We start from the raw sequence: 17,668 nt of genomic DNA on the forward strand, positions 1-17,668 counted from the left end.
AATGTCTATATTCATGTTGTAACTTGGCTTCCTTGATGGCTTCAAACTTTTTCACTGTGTTCAGTGCTGTTAGACTACTTCCTTTGCAGGCAAATGTGAAACAAAATTTTCTATGCTTTTGACCACGGGAAGGCTGGCAAGGCACACTGAAGAGAGTTGTTCTTCAGTAAGTGTGAAAACCAGAATGACAAAAAAAAAAAAAAAAAAAAACCAGAATGACTTAATGTTGAAAGTGTAAAAACCATTATTTAAGATAACATACACCAAAAGAATATGAAAATATGCATTTATTACCAACAAAGTAGCATTTCCCACAGATTTTTTTCCCCAGTTATACACACACACACAGACACACACTATAGCAGGACAAAATTACATTTTTCACATACTAAAGATCCGTATTCCAAAGAAAGTAAGCAAATCAGAAAGCAGCAAAAACAAAAAAAAAAAAAAAAAAAAAAACAAAACAAAAAAAAACTTCGAACACTACAAATCTGTGAATAGAGACACTCTCCTTAGGCAAATCGATGAGGATACCTGTCACCTTCAGGTTTTAAATATTTTATTCATCAAATCAGACTTGGTGTTTTTACATTTTGTTTGTAATTAGAAATCAACTTTTGCAGAAAATATATGAAGTTTTAAGTGGCTGAGTATATATAATGTGCTACACTTCTTATTCTCTTATGTTAAAATGATACATAATTTTTCCTTTACAGCTCAAAATCCAATGTAAAACCAAGTATTAACTTTGTCCAGTAGAGAAATATAAAATGCTTACAAACAAGTTATAGGAATAATTACTGCCATATGTAAACGGAAATGTACTTGATCATCCCCCCACCCCCCCAAACACACTCATCTTCAAGCTCCTTTTTTCACACTGATAATCATTTTGCAGAAGTAAGATGACTGGCACTAACTCAGACAAAAAACAAATGACAGTAAGCACATATTAGTAAAGATATTTTGGTGGAAAACAAAGTATTAAACAACAAATATTTGGTAACAAGATCCACCTACTAGTAGGTTACCAAGTTTTTCAACTTTTACGTGAGTTGTTACACTAGTAAAAAAATGTTATTTTAAAATATTTTCATAATACATGCATTAGGCTAAGAGTAGAAGGCTCTCTTAAAATTTTCTCAAGAAAAAAAATACCTTTTTAAAGAGAAAATGTCCAGGTGAGAGGATATAGACTAGGGTTCATTATTTTTTTAACCTAATAATACAAATTTCCATGGCTAGTGATGAATATACGAAACTGAATGCAATTCTTCAATTTATTCAAGCTACCAACTAAAAAATAATTTTGTCATTACTGGCAGAGATCCAATTCAACTGTTCAGAGACATGTTCTTGGATTAGTCCAATGGATTTATTTTTTTTAAAATAGTTTTGGCACTATTAGTGTAACTCAGAGGAACAAATGATTCTCTCATCTAATTCTTTCTTGCTCCAAAAAAAAAAAAAAACCAGTTTAAACTAGATTTTTTAAGACAGTTGGGTAGGGTCAACACTGTAAGGAAGGACCTAAAAGTTCAGGTTCTAGAAGTATTGTGTTTTAAAACAAATCAATATTTCCCTCACTCTTGAAATAACACTGAAAATTTTCAAATATAAATTGTAGAAACCAGTATATGAAATTTTAAGAAAAAATCCTACTAAAAATAATTATAAAAATGCTTTTAGAAATTGAAGATGTAAAATACAATTGACTTTAAATTAAAAAAACTAAACAAAACAAAACACCAAACCCACACACACTTTTCCAGGTTATTCTTTAAAAACCCTTATCACTTGATTTTTTCCTGTCAATCTTTTGGTTGCACACTGCATCATCTAGTGGCCACCTTGTGGCATTTCAAAGACTTTCCCCTACCATTTCTAAAGCCCAGTACATATTTCCCTTGAGATACTGATACAATTATAATGTCGTTTTGTAAAAAAAATTTTTAAAGGCCCATAAAATTCCATTTCCTGGTGAGATAAGGTAATCCTTCTTAATAGGAAGAAATAGATTTGTCATAAATTATTATTATACATTAGTCTAGACATTTCCATATTGATTCTTTTTTTAAATTAAATATTATACTGGGAGGACTTTAGCTGTAGAGTCCTCTTTAGACTCTGAAAGTAATTAAAGTGACTCTGGAATTGAAGCTCGGGATCACCAGGTCACCCACACTTCCTGTGCTGGGTCACCCCTTCCCCTGTACCTGTGATGTGAAACAGTGAATACCTTTTACCATGGGAACCCAATGACTCATAGGCAGAGAGCCAAGGACTTGAGCTCAACAGAAACTGAAGACTTAATTTCTACTGTCAGATGAGGCCCCCATAGAAAGAGTGACTATGGTCTCCATCCATCAACCCATTTGTATTTAACAGGTTTCCAAAAATGACCCATCTCTTAGTCTTAACGAATCTTTTATTCAGGTGAGCCATACTCATAAACAGGAGTTAACCAAAAATGCTCCGTTTCTGCTCTTTACTTTTATTGAGAAGGTTGAGTGAATGTGATACGGCGCCGCCGCCTTTGGAAAGCCTTTAAATTCCATCTGTTAGGTTCCAACATATGAGGACCATTGTAGACAAACAATACGGTCATCTTCTCAGAATAAGGAAGATTCTGCAGGAGCTGTAAGTGTTAGAACAGATGGTCCCATAATGCCATACGTTAAGAGGCACAGTTTGCGAACCTTACATGTGTCAAGTCAAATGTTATTTCTAGTGTGAAGTTCTCAATTCGATAAGATACCTGGCCAGACTATGATCCTTACTTGAGCTAGCACCTGGCCTAAAGAATCATCAATACCTGGCCTAAAGAATCATCAACAAATGCCTTGTCAGCACTCCCAGGCCAAGTAAGCTTCTACAACTTCTAGGCTGACCCTGGAAGTATGTCCTTCAGAATTTTCCTAGGATCCATACTTTAACTCATTTATCCACATATACTTCACAAGCAACTTGTATGGCCCATGAAAGATTGGTAGCCTGAAAAGTGTGTGACAGAGGGGTGGGTTCATACACCAGGGTGTTTGGTAAATAGAGTGGTAAACATTCTGGCTATTCCAGAGAGTAACAGGAAAAAAACAGATTATTCTATTCTAAGAAAATGTGCATTTAAGGTGGGCTCTCCAATGAAATTTTTCATGACTACTTAATTTAAAAGGGAAATCTGATGATAAACACACCTTTGAGTATATTGGTCTTACAAATTAGCTCTTGCACAAGATGTAACAAAAGAAAATTTCCTGCTATAATGGTTCTAGCTTATGGAAAATTCTCCGTAAGGATAATTAAGATCTGCCCTGCGCCAGGGGACTGCTGTTGGGCAAATACAGAAGGGCAGGGCATCCTTGGGTCTTTGAGGAAATGAGGAGTGCCAGACTTCTAGGGTTATATTCTCCTGCCCACCCCCCCCCCCGCCCCTTTTTTAAAGTACTAAAAGAAGAGCCTCTCTAGATAAAAAGTGCCAAAAGCAGGGAGGAAATTTTGGTTCTAGAACATAATTCTATGCCTCCTACGTTTCTTTTTCTAATAATAAGGTTTCTGATTAAGTATGTCACTGGAACTTGTCCCCTTTATATAAATATTACTGAAATCTTTTTAGTTCTGTCTTGGGGGAGTGTTTCTGCTCATTTATGGATCGGGCCATAATCTGCTCTATGATTAGACCACAGGGGACTTCTGAGTACAGAGCACGTGCAGATGTCTTATTACCCACCTTTGGTGTAATAAAGAAGTACTGAGATGTATTTTCTTTACAAGCAGTATTTACAACCATTTCAAACACTCTCCGTTCATTGATCGGGTCCATTCCCTAAACAATGACAACAATAATGATTACATTTCAATCTATTATAAGCTACACTAAAGCGCAAGTAAAAGAATAAGCACCACACCTGATTGATTTCATCAACTACTCTAAATGGACATCGATTAAGCTCCTGGAGCGCCATCAAGTACAACATGGTGGAAACACTTCTTTCACCTCCACTCTGATGGTGTGGGGTTAATTCGTGCAGCTGCGTACTGCTGCGAAATTTGACTCGAATTCGAATTCCGTATTTATCATAGTCTTCCTGTAGAACAGTAAAAAGTTGTTGAAAGGTTACAGTTTTCTCCAGCAATTTTATAGTATTTGATGATAGACTGAATAAATCCATTAGAAGAGTTAGTTCCTTAAAGATCTCTAATAGCTTTGTAGACAGCAACTACTTCTTTGATACTTTATTTGTAAAAAAAAAAAAAAAAAAAAAAAAAAGAGGGATGATCAGAATACTGCTTTACAGAGTAACTGGGAGGATGAAACGAGATAACGGACTTCTAAGTGCTTCGGCACAGAGCCCGGCAGGTGCACAGTATATTATGAATTACATTTGTTACTACACTGTCTCTTAATTGTGTAACAAGCCTAAAAAGTCTGTGGATGGCCTCACTATGGCAAAATCTACTATCTTAATAGAACTGAAAAGTGAAATAATGTTGACTATCCTTATGGATAGTCAAGCAGGTGAAGGAGTCATGGGGCAAAGTTCCTAAAGCACTACCTTGCTTTGTATCTATGTACAGAACGTACATGCAAGATTGCACACATGCTTGAAAGAAAATGATCTTTTATGGTCTTCATTTCTATACTAGGGGAAAAAACTTATTAGGGAAAATTTTCAACATACACAAAACTAGACACTAAAATAAGCTCAGTAAAATTACCAACTAGCCTCACTATTATCAACATAATGACCAACCCTGTTTCATCTCTAACTCTACCCTTTCCTCTTTTCCAATGATCTTAAAGCAAATTCCACATTCACTTTACACATTTCTGATTCAAAATTATCTTACACCTACCATTTTGTAGTGCATTAAGTTATAGTTTAAGGAATTAGTAACAAGTTTCCAAATATTTTCATTCCTGTGTACTCTTAAAATCTTGAATAAAAGAGGAAACCACTGATATTATACTGTATTTCAGTTACATTTGCCAATCTCTAAAGGACTCTTCTAACGTGGAGAATGGTAGATTTATAAAGCAATTCATTCACAGCTGAATAACCATTACCTATCTGGATATAAAAAAGAATTTTAGTAAGGCTATAGTGACTGGTCTCATGTCGCCAAAAAAAAAAAAAAAAAAAAAACCCTGACGGACTCCCACAGGTGGTGTTTTCCTTCTCAAAGATTGGAGAGAGAGAATGAGCAAAGTAAGAGAGAGCTTAAGAGAGGGAGGGGTAGAGGGGGAGAGAGAAGCAGACTCCCTACTGAGTAGGGAACCCAACACGGGGCTCGATCCCAGAACCCTGGGATCATGACCTGAGCCAAAGGCAGATGCTTAACTGGTTTATTTAGGGTGCCTAGGTGGCTCGATTTTGCAGTTAGCAAAATTTTCACAGGTATAACTCTAGAATAAACAAATAATTTACACAGACTTTTAGCATATAATTAAAATTACTTGCCAAGAAACATTTCAAATGCAATATTACCTCATTTTCTGTATGTAGATCAACTTCACCAGCACATTGCATGGAACTGAAAAAATTGCTGAATTTTTCATTAATTTTTTCTACAAGTTCTTTTAAAGGATTAAGCCACCTTTCTTTTACCTGCAAATCAATTCAACATAAAAGGGCAATTTAAAAGAAGTATTACTACGTTCTGACAGAAAATTGTCCATAAAACAAAGATCAATTTAGTCATGAGACCATACATGGCAGTTGTTCTTAGAAACATGTCATTTCAGTTTGCATTATTCTACATTCCCATATGATAAGCACGTGACAGAAATAAAAGTTAAAGGTTAATGACCTGTGAAATGTTTTCCCTGTATTTATCCAGTTCAACCTTCTTTATCTTTAGTTCCTCAGTTAATTGCTCTATTTCTTCTTCTCTTTTTGTGTATTCTTCAACAACCTGGCAGAGAAAAAACTATTTAAGACAATCTACCAAAGGATAACATTACAGGAAATTCTGCATCAATTAAAATACTAACTGAAAATATGCCAATTGTTGCATTGTTTGTACGCAATTTATGTTCTTCTACTAAACGTGTTTTTTTATCCTTGAAAAAATAGACACTGCAGTATTTCAGGTTAGCCCAATGATTCTTTTTATAAAGGAAAGGCACAGAACAGTGTGTTCCTTAGGAAGAGTCTATTTAAAATTCTAATAGATTCAGAATCTGGCATTTAAAGCACATTGTTCCTGCTGTCTGGCTTATTATTACCAAGAGCTCTAGTACAGAGTGGGAGGCGAGTGCTGGAAGGAGGTGTGCGTGCGCGTGCGTGGTGGGTGTGAGGAGGGGGGCAGTGGTGCTTGCGGGAGGCAACAGGGCAAGTAGCATACTGTAGGATTCAGTCCCGTGAAGCAAGAAGCTCTTGATCTTTCTTCAGTTAATAAAGCATCAATTTCATCCAATGTGTTTGGAAGATCCTGGAAAGCCTAAAAGGGGAAAAAAACAAAGGTCTGTTATTACAAGCAGTCCAGCAGAAGCAGTTCTGCTTGAACAGTTAAGTGTTCTGCTGAGTAAGTATCTACTATGTGTTCAACAGCATGCTAGCATACAAGGAATCAGAGGAATTCAACAGGGGTTTTTGCCTTCAAAAAGCTTCCACTTTATACACTTAGTAACACTGGTAACACCTTAAGGCCGAGTGTTGGTGCTGAGTATTAACGTTCTATCCTACAGCTACAGGGAGTTACGGGGGAGGAAGGGATACCAGTTCATGCTGGAGAAACTACAGAGAGTTAGGGGAAAGAAGAGGCCTCAATTTCATCTTGGGGCCTGCAAGCAAGTAGCTGGGGAAAAAGCGAGGCAGAGGGAGAGGAGTGTGGAGAACAGAAAGAGCGCTGCATACCATGGGGGGTGAGGAGTTGTGTCCATTTGGAATGGTGGGTACTTGCTGAATTGGTAGAATGGGTCCAGAATATGTGGGGCATTGAAAGAGAGCAAGAAGTTAGAACTTTATACTGTACTTATGAAGAACGACAAAAGCATCTTAAGAATCCAATTACTTCGACGGTAGAATTTCACCACAGCATGGCTGACCCTCGAACAACGCAGGGTTAGGGGACCGCCCCCTCGCCCCCACCCGCCGTGTAGTCAGAAATACACGTCTAACTCCCAGTAGTCCACTGCTGCCTGCAGGCCTCAGCGATAATATCAACAGTGAGATAACACGTATGAGATAACACGTACTTTGTAGGTTACGGGTTTTATATACTGTACTCTTACGGTGAACTTGACAAAAGGAAATGTTATTAAGAAAAACACAAGAGAAAATACGTTTAGTGCTGTATTTATTGAAAGAAATTGCCCTGGGGCAATTTCTAGAAGTGGCCCCGTGCAGTTCAGCCCATGTTGTTCGAGGATCAACCGTACTACCTTCTGAGCCCTGACAGAGAAGTGGGCACAGGCCCTTTCCTGTCTGAGGGGGAACCTGCAACACTCAGACAAAATGAGGTACAGAATGCATCTTGACGCTCTGAAAGAGGTCCTGAAGTATTACATTAATCTAATACTTCAATTTTAAGGTCTTTTAACTGTTTCTGAAAGCCTGGAGAAGTTGAACTGCTCTCTCTAGTCAGCATCTGCTGCTGCTCTGACGTGACTGCTGAGCTTTCAGCCTGTGCTGCGCACGTGCATGGGTCTTCACAGGCTCCCTAACAGGCATCTTCAGGTGGAGATGGTCCAACAGAAAGACTCCTGTCACCCACCCTCCCCACCAATGGGGGCAAACCTAGTTCTCCTTCAGTCAATGGCAGAACATAGGGGGTGGTTCTCCCTCTTGCCCTTCTCCTGAAATCCATTAGCCAGTCCTGCTGACTGTCACGAAAAGATCCTCAGGTCGGCAAACTTCCCTTTCCAGTGCTCCTACCCTGCTCCTTGCCACTTTTCGCTCTGGCCTGGCCCGAAGCAATCCTCTTCTAAATGGCCTCCTTGCTTTCATTCTTGGGTCCCTCCTCGAGTCTCCGCCTGGCAGGCAGAGGGGGCTCCTACATGCCCACACCAGTCCCATCACTCCTCTCTCTGATCTTCTTCTGGTGGGTTCCGTCTCCACGTACAATCCAAACTCCTTCCATGGGCTTACGGGGCTGCATGATCTGACTCCTGCCTGCCTTTGGGCCTGGATCATAATGTCTTAGCCAGACTGAGATTGCTTCCTTCATGTGAAACCTGCCCTGTGTACTTCTACCTCAGGGGCTTTGTATGGAGCTGTTTTCTCTGCCTGGAAAACTTTACCCTCCAACTCTTACTTGACTAATTTCTTTTCTGCATTCAGGAATCCTCTATAATAGTATCTTCCCAAAGGAGGCTCCCTGACACTATCCTCTTACCTTGTTTCTTCTTAGCACCTCTTGACAGCCAACATTATCTGCTTTTTAATTCATTTATCTGCTCCACCCTCCAGACTAGAATATAAATTTCAGTAGAGAAGTATCTGTCTTGTTCAATGCCTGATACATCAGTAATGTTTTTAATATGTGAATTATCTTCTAATTTTCTTTCAAAAACAATACAACTTATCAAGAGTAGACTAATTCTACGCTCTGAAAAAAAAAATTGGTGATCTTGTGCTAATATTTATTTTATAATTCCATGTACTCTAGAGAAGTTCTAATATATTTTTAGAAACAGCCACCACTCAGTTCGTCTTTTCTATGTACCTACTACATCCCTATTATGTGCCTAAATAGAACCATTTTCTATGGTGTAGTTGATATAACAGAGTAAGATCTTTGAGGATTTGAAAATTATAATCCAAATGGTTCCCCCCACCCACCATTTCATTAGGTATTGAAAGAGATGGGACATGAACTACTGAAATAGGGAAATATACATTCGTTATCTGTTCAAATTAAGATAAAATACCTTAAATAAAAATTCATTTTCTACTTTTATTTTGACATTGTTCTGAGAGTTGGTATGATCCCCTCTCGTCAGATAACAGAGCCACGGGGCCGCATAATCAGTGGTGGAACGTGGACTAGAGGGCAACAACTCCTTGTACTAACTGAACAATATGTCAGCACAGAAAACAGAAAGGGAAGGAGGAAAGGCTCTTTTTCTCCTTTTCTCACCAGATGTTAGCCCTAAAGATTCAGGTCCCGCTTAAACCTAAATAAACATGCTAACTTCCAGAAAAACCTTTTCATTTTGCCTTTTTCTAGACATCCCTTCTATTTACTATTTCTTATATGCCAATTACCAATGCTATGTTTCCATAAAGAACTACACCCCATCCCCTGACGCTACCTCTTAAAGGGAGTTTGGAGAAAAAAAGCCTCTTATTGGAAGAATGAATGTTACGAAACTGAGAACTATGCAAGGGGATAGCCGTGCTTTAATAACTTTAGGACTAAGCGAAGATGGAGGAATGCCCAGGTTTGAATACAGGAAAGAAAATCCACTATGCACAATGACTTTACATATTCAGTTTAAAAATGGGGGGGTGGGATCCCACATTCCTTATGGCACGTTGTGTTTCTCAGGGCCCATTACAATGCCTAACACACTTGAAGCAGATAAAGAAGGTGCGCAGCATGTGACCTTGCAGCCTTATATACTTGTTATACTTACTGTCTGGTATTCTTGAGGAACTGTCTGCTCTGCACCCAGGTTACATACTTGCCTAGCTCTCTTCATCAGCTCCTTGCATTTCTGCAATAATCTCTGTCGACTTTCATCCAGCTCAATGAAATGTTGCTATTGCAAGAAAAAGAATTGACCATTTTTCTGTTATCATTAGATCAGCGAGCTACTTGATCAAATGAGCAATTCACAGGCATGCTTTGGGGACACTGTGGATTCAGTCCCAGAGTACCTCAATGAAGTGGCCATCACACGAAAGCAAGTCAAATGAATGTTTTAGTTTCCTAGCACATGTAAAAGTTACATTTACCAAAATGTGGTCTAATTGTGCAAGGGCATTATATCTTTAAAAAAAAAAAAAGTACATACATTACTTAAAATATACTTTATTGCTAAAAAATGCTGACTACTATGTGAGCTTTCAGCAAAGCGACTCATTGATCCCAGGTCACCGTAACTGATACAATAATGATATAATATACAACATCTGAAGTGTAGTGAAGTGAAAAATACAGAACGAGGTAGGCCTATAGATCAATGACTGAATACAGGGAAGCAAAAGCATCTAAAAAAACCATACCTCAAAAATCACGACAGCTATTATTAGGAAGATTAAATCTGAACTTAAATTTTAAAATATACCAGTATATCCTATGGCTATGTTCTGCGCCATAGTTCCCTTAAGAGCGCTGAAATTTAAATTTGCTTTTTTCTTCAACAGTTTAACTTAGCTATATATAATTATACTCTAATACAATTTGAAATACACAGTCCGTAGGCTTCCTGTCTGAACACTCAGCATCTGAATGTAAAGAGAACCTGTAAATAGTGTTTGGTAGCTGTCCCACTGCCTTTCATATAGTTATCATTTATTCATGGACCCACTCATTCCTTCACCAGATAATTACTGAGAATCCATGGAATGTCAGGATTTTATTAGGCACTCAACACAGAAAGTTGAAAAAGGAGAAAAGACAAAATTATTATCATTAAAGAAACAGCTCTATTTATTGAAAGCTTATGTGCTGTATGCTTCACACAGGATGCCCTTATTTCTCACAATACTATACAATGCTATTATTCCCCATTTTGCACATTAAAAAAATAAAGCATCCTGTCCAACCTCACAAATTTAGTTGCAGGCTGTCAGGATTCACAACCATGCCTGCTTCTAGAACTCATGCTCTCCTTCTTAAGCACCATGGACGGCCCTTGGACAGGGCTGGACAGATGAAAGCAACGCCTGGCAGGGGAGGGTACAGGAAGGCCAGAGGGGTCACAGAAGCTATGACAGGTGAATGGTCTTCAAGAACAAGAAAGAAAGAAATTACTAGGGAGGCTACAAGTAGCAGAACAGATTCCTAGCATTAGCATCCTAATTACAAATGTAAGGGCAGGGAAGCCTCCCTGAGGCTTATTTAGGGAACTAGTAATCTACCATAATTGGAGGAGAGGTAAGATTGTACAAAATCAGAGTGATAAGGTAGGCAAGAGCCAGATGACAAGTTTCATTTGTAATGAGGAGAGCATCATGGAATGCCTTCTGTGGGCCAAGCTTGTTATATGTTAAGTCCTCTAATCCTCATTGCAATCTTAGAGAAATGTATTATCTTCTTCATACATGGCTTAGAGGTATTAAGAAACTTTCTCAAGGTTATAAAAATACCAAGTAAACAGGTTCCTAAGAAAACAGGTCCAGCTTACTCTTTCCACTAAACCTCAAACTTCAGTCTGCACCAGAGGGGTGCGGGAGAGGATGGTGAAGATGATTAAAACAGTATTGATGCCCAGCCACATGGCAGATGTATTTACTCATTAAGATCTCCTAGGGCAGAGGCCTGCACATGTGTATTAACAAGATCCTCAGGTGATTTTTATGCATACAAGTTTGATAGCAAATGCGCTAAACTAAGAAAAAAGTAAAGGAATTCCTGGACTGAACTGAAAATGCAAAGCCAGCCCAATACTCACTTGCTATTATGGTTCTCTAAGCCTGAGACAAATAGAGGAAAATGTTAAAGATTCCCCATCACCTCTGTTCCGCTCTCAGGGCCAATCACACAGAGGCAACTGTCAGTAAGTGCCAGAGAGACCACACACTTCTAGACTCTTCCATTTCTGCTTCATACTCCTCTGGGCCTTGCCAAACAAAGCACCAGAATGTTACGGCAAAGAAATACGTGTGGGCCTCTGGGCTTGGGAGGACCTCACTGAACAGTTGCCTTCCAATGAATAGCATCGATCTAATTAAAGAGAAAACTGTTCTTTCTGTATGTATGTGTTTGTGACACACTTCTTTAAACGGTGCTGGTTTTCTCCCTACTCTAAACCATAATTCGTATTATTGAGTCTTTTTGGCCCGGGGTAGGGGAGCGGTGGGTAACGATAGGAAAGAAAGAGAGCCTACCATTATCTAAGATAATGTTCTATAGTCACGCTAATGAAAAAGGCTTTGTTAACAATTCTGCTTAGAGTCTAGCCTTTAACAGTTAACAGACAACAGAAACTCTTCATCTGTGGGAGACCAAGGGAGGAAAAGGCAAACTGACAAACTGTGCCCCACCAACATCTCAGAAAGGACTATTCTAGGAGTATATATTCCGAAAGAATAAGTATCCTTTTTTCTGAAATTCTGAGCACATTCAATGGTCCTGAAAGGTGTATAGTGACATTGAATATGGAAAAGCTTCTCTAAGAGGGCCCTCTAGTGATAGAAAGCAGAACTGCTCACAGAATTTCTTAATATAATTGCATGTTTTATATAAAATTAACACAGTAAATATTTAACAATTAGTCAAATGACAATGATTTTCTGTAGTAAAGGAATGTGAGCTTTTACTAAAACAGTAGTTGTAAATAAAAGCATTGCTTCAATTTTCCTTTAAAACAAGCCTCAAATTTCATACCAATAGATTTCAAGTTCACATGTTAACTTTTAGTACATACACATATTTTAGAAATATGAAAAGTAATCTTTTAATATCAACTTGAAATTTTAACGTCAAACTTGAAATTTAAAGATAGTGGTCTTGACTTTTTACTATTCAAAATAACAAATTCTAATAGTGAGCCATTAACAAATGGCAATAATACTGTTTACTTGTTAAATGACCCTCCTTCTCCCCAAATCTATTTCCCTTAAATAAACTAAAGGTTCCTGAAATTGTTTTGCGGGACAGAGGGAAGCAGGCAGCTAGAGAAGAGAACATTAGACGGAAGCACAGAATTTCTAAATTTAGTGTGAGGATAAACACAAACAACTTCTAATTCTTGTAACTAATGTTAATTCTGATGTAAACCTATACTTCTGAAGGAAACCCTGGTTTCATGGTAGGCAGTGCACTAAGCATTCTGATATATATTAAATAGAATTATCACATCACAATACCCCTTGCCAGGCAGATAGATGTTTTAATACCTATGACCAGAGATAGACAAGAGACACTGAGTGGGATCAGGAAAGCAGCACACGACTTAAAAACCTCAACCAAGTAACAGGTATATTCATCTGTAGCCACCTTTATATTCAGGTTTACATGTTTATTAACTTGTCCTAAAAATACTCCAGGCACAGTTAACAAACCAACACTTAAACCACCTGCCTTTCTCTGAGGATATGTTAGGGGCCTGGAATCCTCTTGCCCTCTTTGCCTTCCAGTCTGAGGACACATCAGAATCCATGGTAGTTAATCATCCTTAAGTTCCCTCATGGATACAACACCCACTGACACAAGTCCGTCCTCTCTAGTTAACTTGTTTCCATGATCAGCGTCAAGGACAAAATGGGGAAGTGATAGTAATGGTTACTTAGTGCAACCTGCCATGTGTTCAAAGGGACAAGTAGGGGGAAAAACACTATTTTTTCCTTGTTTCAAATGAAGTAGGAGAGCAAGAAAGAATAGTAAGAGCATCTGTGGGTAAAGGACAGCAACCAGAAGAAAAAAGAACAAAAGAAAGTGAATGATGACAGGTGTATTCTATATAATTTCATTCGTCCTTGATTATTTCAAAAGTGTAGTTAGGGACTATGGTCAGTCAGCAACAAACATTTATTGAGTACACTGTGCAGGAAATAAAAGAACTTTCCAAAAGGGATGCATAAAACAATTTTCAGATCAACTAGTGAAAAAAAGAAACAGAATGGTACCAAACACTGCTGAGGAAATGCAAAATATAGTCAGGGAGTATCAGGTAAGATCGTTATGGGAAAACCTGTCAAGGGCTGTATGCACACAGGTCTTTGCTAGTGGTTAAGAGGCTGAGAAGTGAGTGGCTATTTCCAGGTAACAAAATCTAAAGGGACAAGCAGCTAACCACAGATTATTTCTTTGGACAGTGTAAGGTGGCCATTTTTATAAAAAATTAGTGATTCAAAAACTGAAAACAAACCTTTCTCCCTTCACTCTGCTCTAATATTCCTGCTGCTACTAACAAAATGGATCACAGGGCAATAGCTGTCAGTTTACACCAAATCTTAGTATGTCCATGTGAACAAAAGCTGCTGGAAGAACAGCTCTACGTCAAGAGTGGGCTGAAGTTTGGGAGAATGTTTACCCCAAAGCCATCATGATTTCATGATACTTCTGTCAACATGCACAAACCTATAGTCTTCTTAAGCTTATTAATGCTTAATTCAAAAATACAAGTTCAGGCACAGAGATCCAGTACTGTATCATGTGACTGGACTTACTCCATATAGTACAGGCATGATGGGTCAATTTCTCCATGAACTCTTTTCTATAATAGCACTTCCTACACTCCATAACCAGGTTCACAGGCTCACTCAGTGACACAACTGTAGCATGGGCTCTGTAATTATTCACCAACAAAACACACGAGGGCAAAGGGCTTCACTCACACCCCGTGAAATAAACCCAGATGAGGCCCTCTGGGGAGCTAGCTCTGTACCCAGCCCCCACAGCTCCTCCTATCAGGGCTGTTTCCACTGAAAGATACTACTATAGTTTACTATTACACAACAGAAAAGTTTCTGAAAAGTCAGGTACAATGTGACTCGTGTATAGACCCTGCCAGAGTACAGCAGATTCAGAGAAGAATGGATGACAAAGCGTACAAGGGGACTTCAAATACAGGACAAGCTTTAAAAATCTACAATTATGGCCAGATGTTACATTTGTTAGGGGTAAGGACATGTGGAAGCTACATTACTCCTACTCGAATGTACCTTTAAAATTTCATACTTGAAAATACTGCAAAAAAACTTTAGTAAAACAAATGATAAACTCCTAAGTTTTGGGCAGCCCTGGTGGCTCAGCGGTTTAGTGCCACCTTCAGCTCAGGGCGTGATCCTGGAGACCGGGATGGAGTCCCAGGCCTGCATGGAGCCTGCTTCTCCCTCTGCCCCTCTCTCTCTGTCTCTCGTGAATAAATAAAATCTTAGAAAAAAAAAAAAAAAAAACTAAGTTTTTAAAGAGTTTTTTCAGCTTTGCAGTGTACTGGTGAATAAGCTGCGTGTAAAGTATACAACTTGGTAAGTTCTGATGATCTTATACAACAGTGAAACTATCATCCCCAATGTAACAAACGTATCACTTTCAACTCTACATACTCCTCCTTGATCTACCCCACTGTATCCTCCCCCCAGGCAACTGCTGATTTATGTCTGTCACTAGGCATTCTACTAGAATTCTAGAATGTCACTAGGCATTCCGTAGAATTTCATATAAAGGGAATCAGAGGGTTTTTTTGGTCTTCTATCACCCAGCATAGCTGAGATCCATCATGCTGTGTGTCTCAGTAATTCATTCCTTTTAATGGCTGAGTAATATCCTGTTGTGTGGATATACCATAATTTGTGACTTAACCACGGCTGGACATTTGTTTCCAGTCTTTACCTATTACAAAATTGCCATTCTGTGCCGGTCTTTCATGGACATATGCTTTCCTTTCATTTGGGTAAATACCAGGAAAGGAATGGCTGGATCAAAATATACGGCAGGCAGATTTTTTAGCATTTAAGAATCTCTCCAATGGTTTTCCAAAGTGGTTGCACACTTGAAGTCTCTAGTACCAGTATATATGTGAGCTCCAGCTGCTCTACATCCTCACCATCACTTCGGTACGGTCAAAGTTTGTCATGCTAGTGGGTCTCTGATAGTAGCTCAATATAACTTTAATTCACACCTCCCTACAATAAAGTTCAGCATCTTTTCATATGCTTATTTGCTGTCTATTGTATTTTCTTTAGTGAAGATCATGTTAAAATCTTTTGCCCGTCTTCTGACTGGGTTGTCTTCTTTGTGTCAATAGTTGTTTAAGAGTTCTTTCTGTGGTATCTGTAGGGTCAGCAAACTTTTTCTATACAAGGCCAGCAGGTAAGTATTTTAGGTGTGGAGGGCCGCAGACAAACTATCCTGTATTTCTTTTTTAATCCTTTGAAAATGGAAAAAGCATTAGCCTGCAGAGACTTTATAGAAGCAGACGTTAGGCTCGATAAGGCCCCCAGGAAGAGCCCTTCATCTTGATACAAGTCCTTCGTCAGGTGTTAGGTGCTGCAAATATATTCTCCCCGCCAGTCTCCAGCCTGCTTTTTCTTAACAGCATCTATTGAAAAGTTAATTTTGTTGAAGTAAAACTTCTGATTCCTTTTGCCTTATAGTTCATGCTTTTTGTGTTTCATTCAATTTCCCCAAAACCAAGATCACTAAGAATTTATTATCTTTCCTGCAAAAAGCTTTTAGCTTTAGTTCTTACATTTAAGTCTATGATTCATTTATATATGGTATGAGGTAAGGGTTGTGGCTCATTTTTTGTACACCACTCTTCAATTGTTCTAGCACTATTTGTTAGACTATTCTTTCTCCACTGAATTGCCTCAGTTATCTATGCCAAAAAAACAATTGACTATGTATGTGTGAATCTATTTCTGGGTTCCCTATTCTGTTCCACAGAGCCATATAGGTCTATTTTTACACCAATACAATAATGTCTTCATTACTGCAGCTTTATAATAAGTCTTAAAATTAGGAAGGGTGAGTCATCGAACTTGTTCTTTTTCAAAGTTCTTCTAAGTCTACTGCATTTTCGAATAAGCTTGTCAATTTCTAAAACCCTTGCTGGGAACTTTATTGAATATATATATTTGGGAGAGAACTGACAACAAATCCTGAACCTCTGATCCATGAACATAATCATTCTCTCCATTTATGTAAGTCTTATTTTAATTTCAGTAAAACTTTGTAGTTTCTTATAAATATATCCTTAAGCACTTCCTATTTTTGAAGCTATTGTACATGGCATTTTTAAAAATTGGGTGTGGAGCCAACTCAGGGTTTGCACTCAAGAACCCAAGCTAACGCCTGAGACGAGATTAAGAGTCAGATGCTTAGTAAGGCACCCCAAAGAGTATTTTTAAACTTCCAAATGCCAATTGTTCACTGCTAGTAGATGGAGCCACATCTGATCCTGAAACCTTGCTGAATGCACTGATTCTTTAAGATTTTCCACAGAAATCTGTTGGTCTGAAGTAGACAAGTTTTTGTTTTTTCTTCACTGCACTGGCTAGATACTCTTGTACAATGTGGAACACAACTGATTAGTGAGCATTTTCCTTGTTTCCAATCAGTAGGGAAAAGCTTTCATTCCTTCATCAATGAGTATATGAGCTAATGGTTTTGGGTAAATGCCTTTTATCAGATGTATAAAATTTCCTTGTATTCCTAGATACACGGAGTTTTTATCATTAAAGGGGTGCTAGACTTCAGCAAATGTTTTTTCTCTGTGTATACTTAAGATGATCATCTGATCATCTGGTTTTTCTGTAGTCATTCACATGATTACACTGATGAATTTTCAAACATTAGATCAACTTTTGGGATACACACTGGGATAATAAACTCACTTGGTTAGGATGTTTTACTCTTTTATAAAGCACTGGACTTCACTTACTAACTTTTTTAAAGAATTATGAAAAAAAAAAAAAAAAAGAATTATGAGACATACTGGTCTGTAGAGTTGCCTGGTTTGGATATTAGGAATACTAGCCTCATACAATGTATCAAGAAGTAACCCTCACCCCACCCCCCACACCTTTTGAAGACTCTAGGTAGAACC

General features: G+C 38.2%; 1 protein-coding gene across 3 annotated transcripts in view; it reads right to left on the reverse strand.

Annotated features, from left to right (window-relative positions):
- Positions 1–269: 269 nt before the first annotated feature.
- The window catches only part of SMC5 (structural maintenance of chromosomes 5), a 92,907-nt gene continuing 75,508 nt past the window's right edge, over positions 270–17,668 (reverse strand). For 2 of the 3 annotated variants that reach the window (XM_077907321.1, XM_077907335.1), the window contains exons 18-25: positions 9,584–9,709; positions 6,861–6,905; positions 6,349–6,444; positions 5,812–5,916; positions 5,490–5,609; positions 3,909–4,088; positions 3,731–3,826; positions 270–2,641 (exon numbers count right to left, since the gene is read on the reverse strand). In XM_077907321.1, the coding sequence (XP_077763447.1) occupies positions 2,498–2,641; positions 3,731–3,826; positions 3,909–4,088; positions 5,490–5,609; positions 5,812–5,916; positions 6,349–6,444; positions 6,861–6,905; positions 9,584–9,709 (912 nt within the window). In that variant the 3' untranslated portion in view covers positions 270–2,497. The remainder of the gene's footprint in view (positions 2,642–3,730; positions 3,827–3,908; positions 4,089–5,489; positions 5,610–5,811; positions 5,917–6,348; positions 6,445–6,860; positions 6,906–9,583; positions 9,710–17,668) is intronic. The other variant, XM_077907329.1, reaches the window with a different exon arrangement.

This window comes from Canis aureus, chromosome 1, assembly GCF_053574225.1.
Source record: "Canis aureus isolate CA01 chromosome 1, VMU_Caureus_v.1.0, whole genome shotgun sequence".
NCBI lineage: Eukaryota > Metazoa > Chordata > Mammalia > Carnivora > Canidae > Canis > Canis aureus.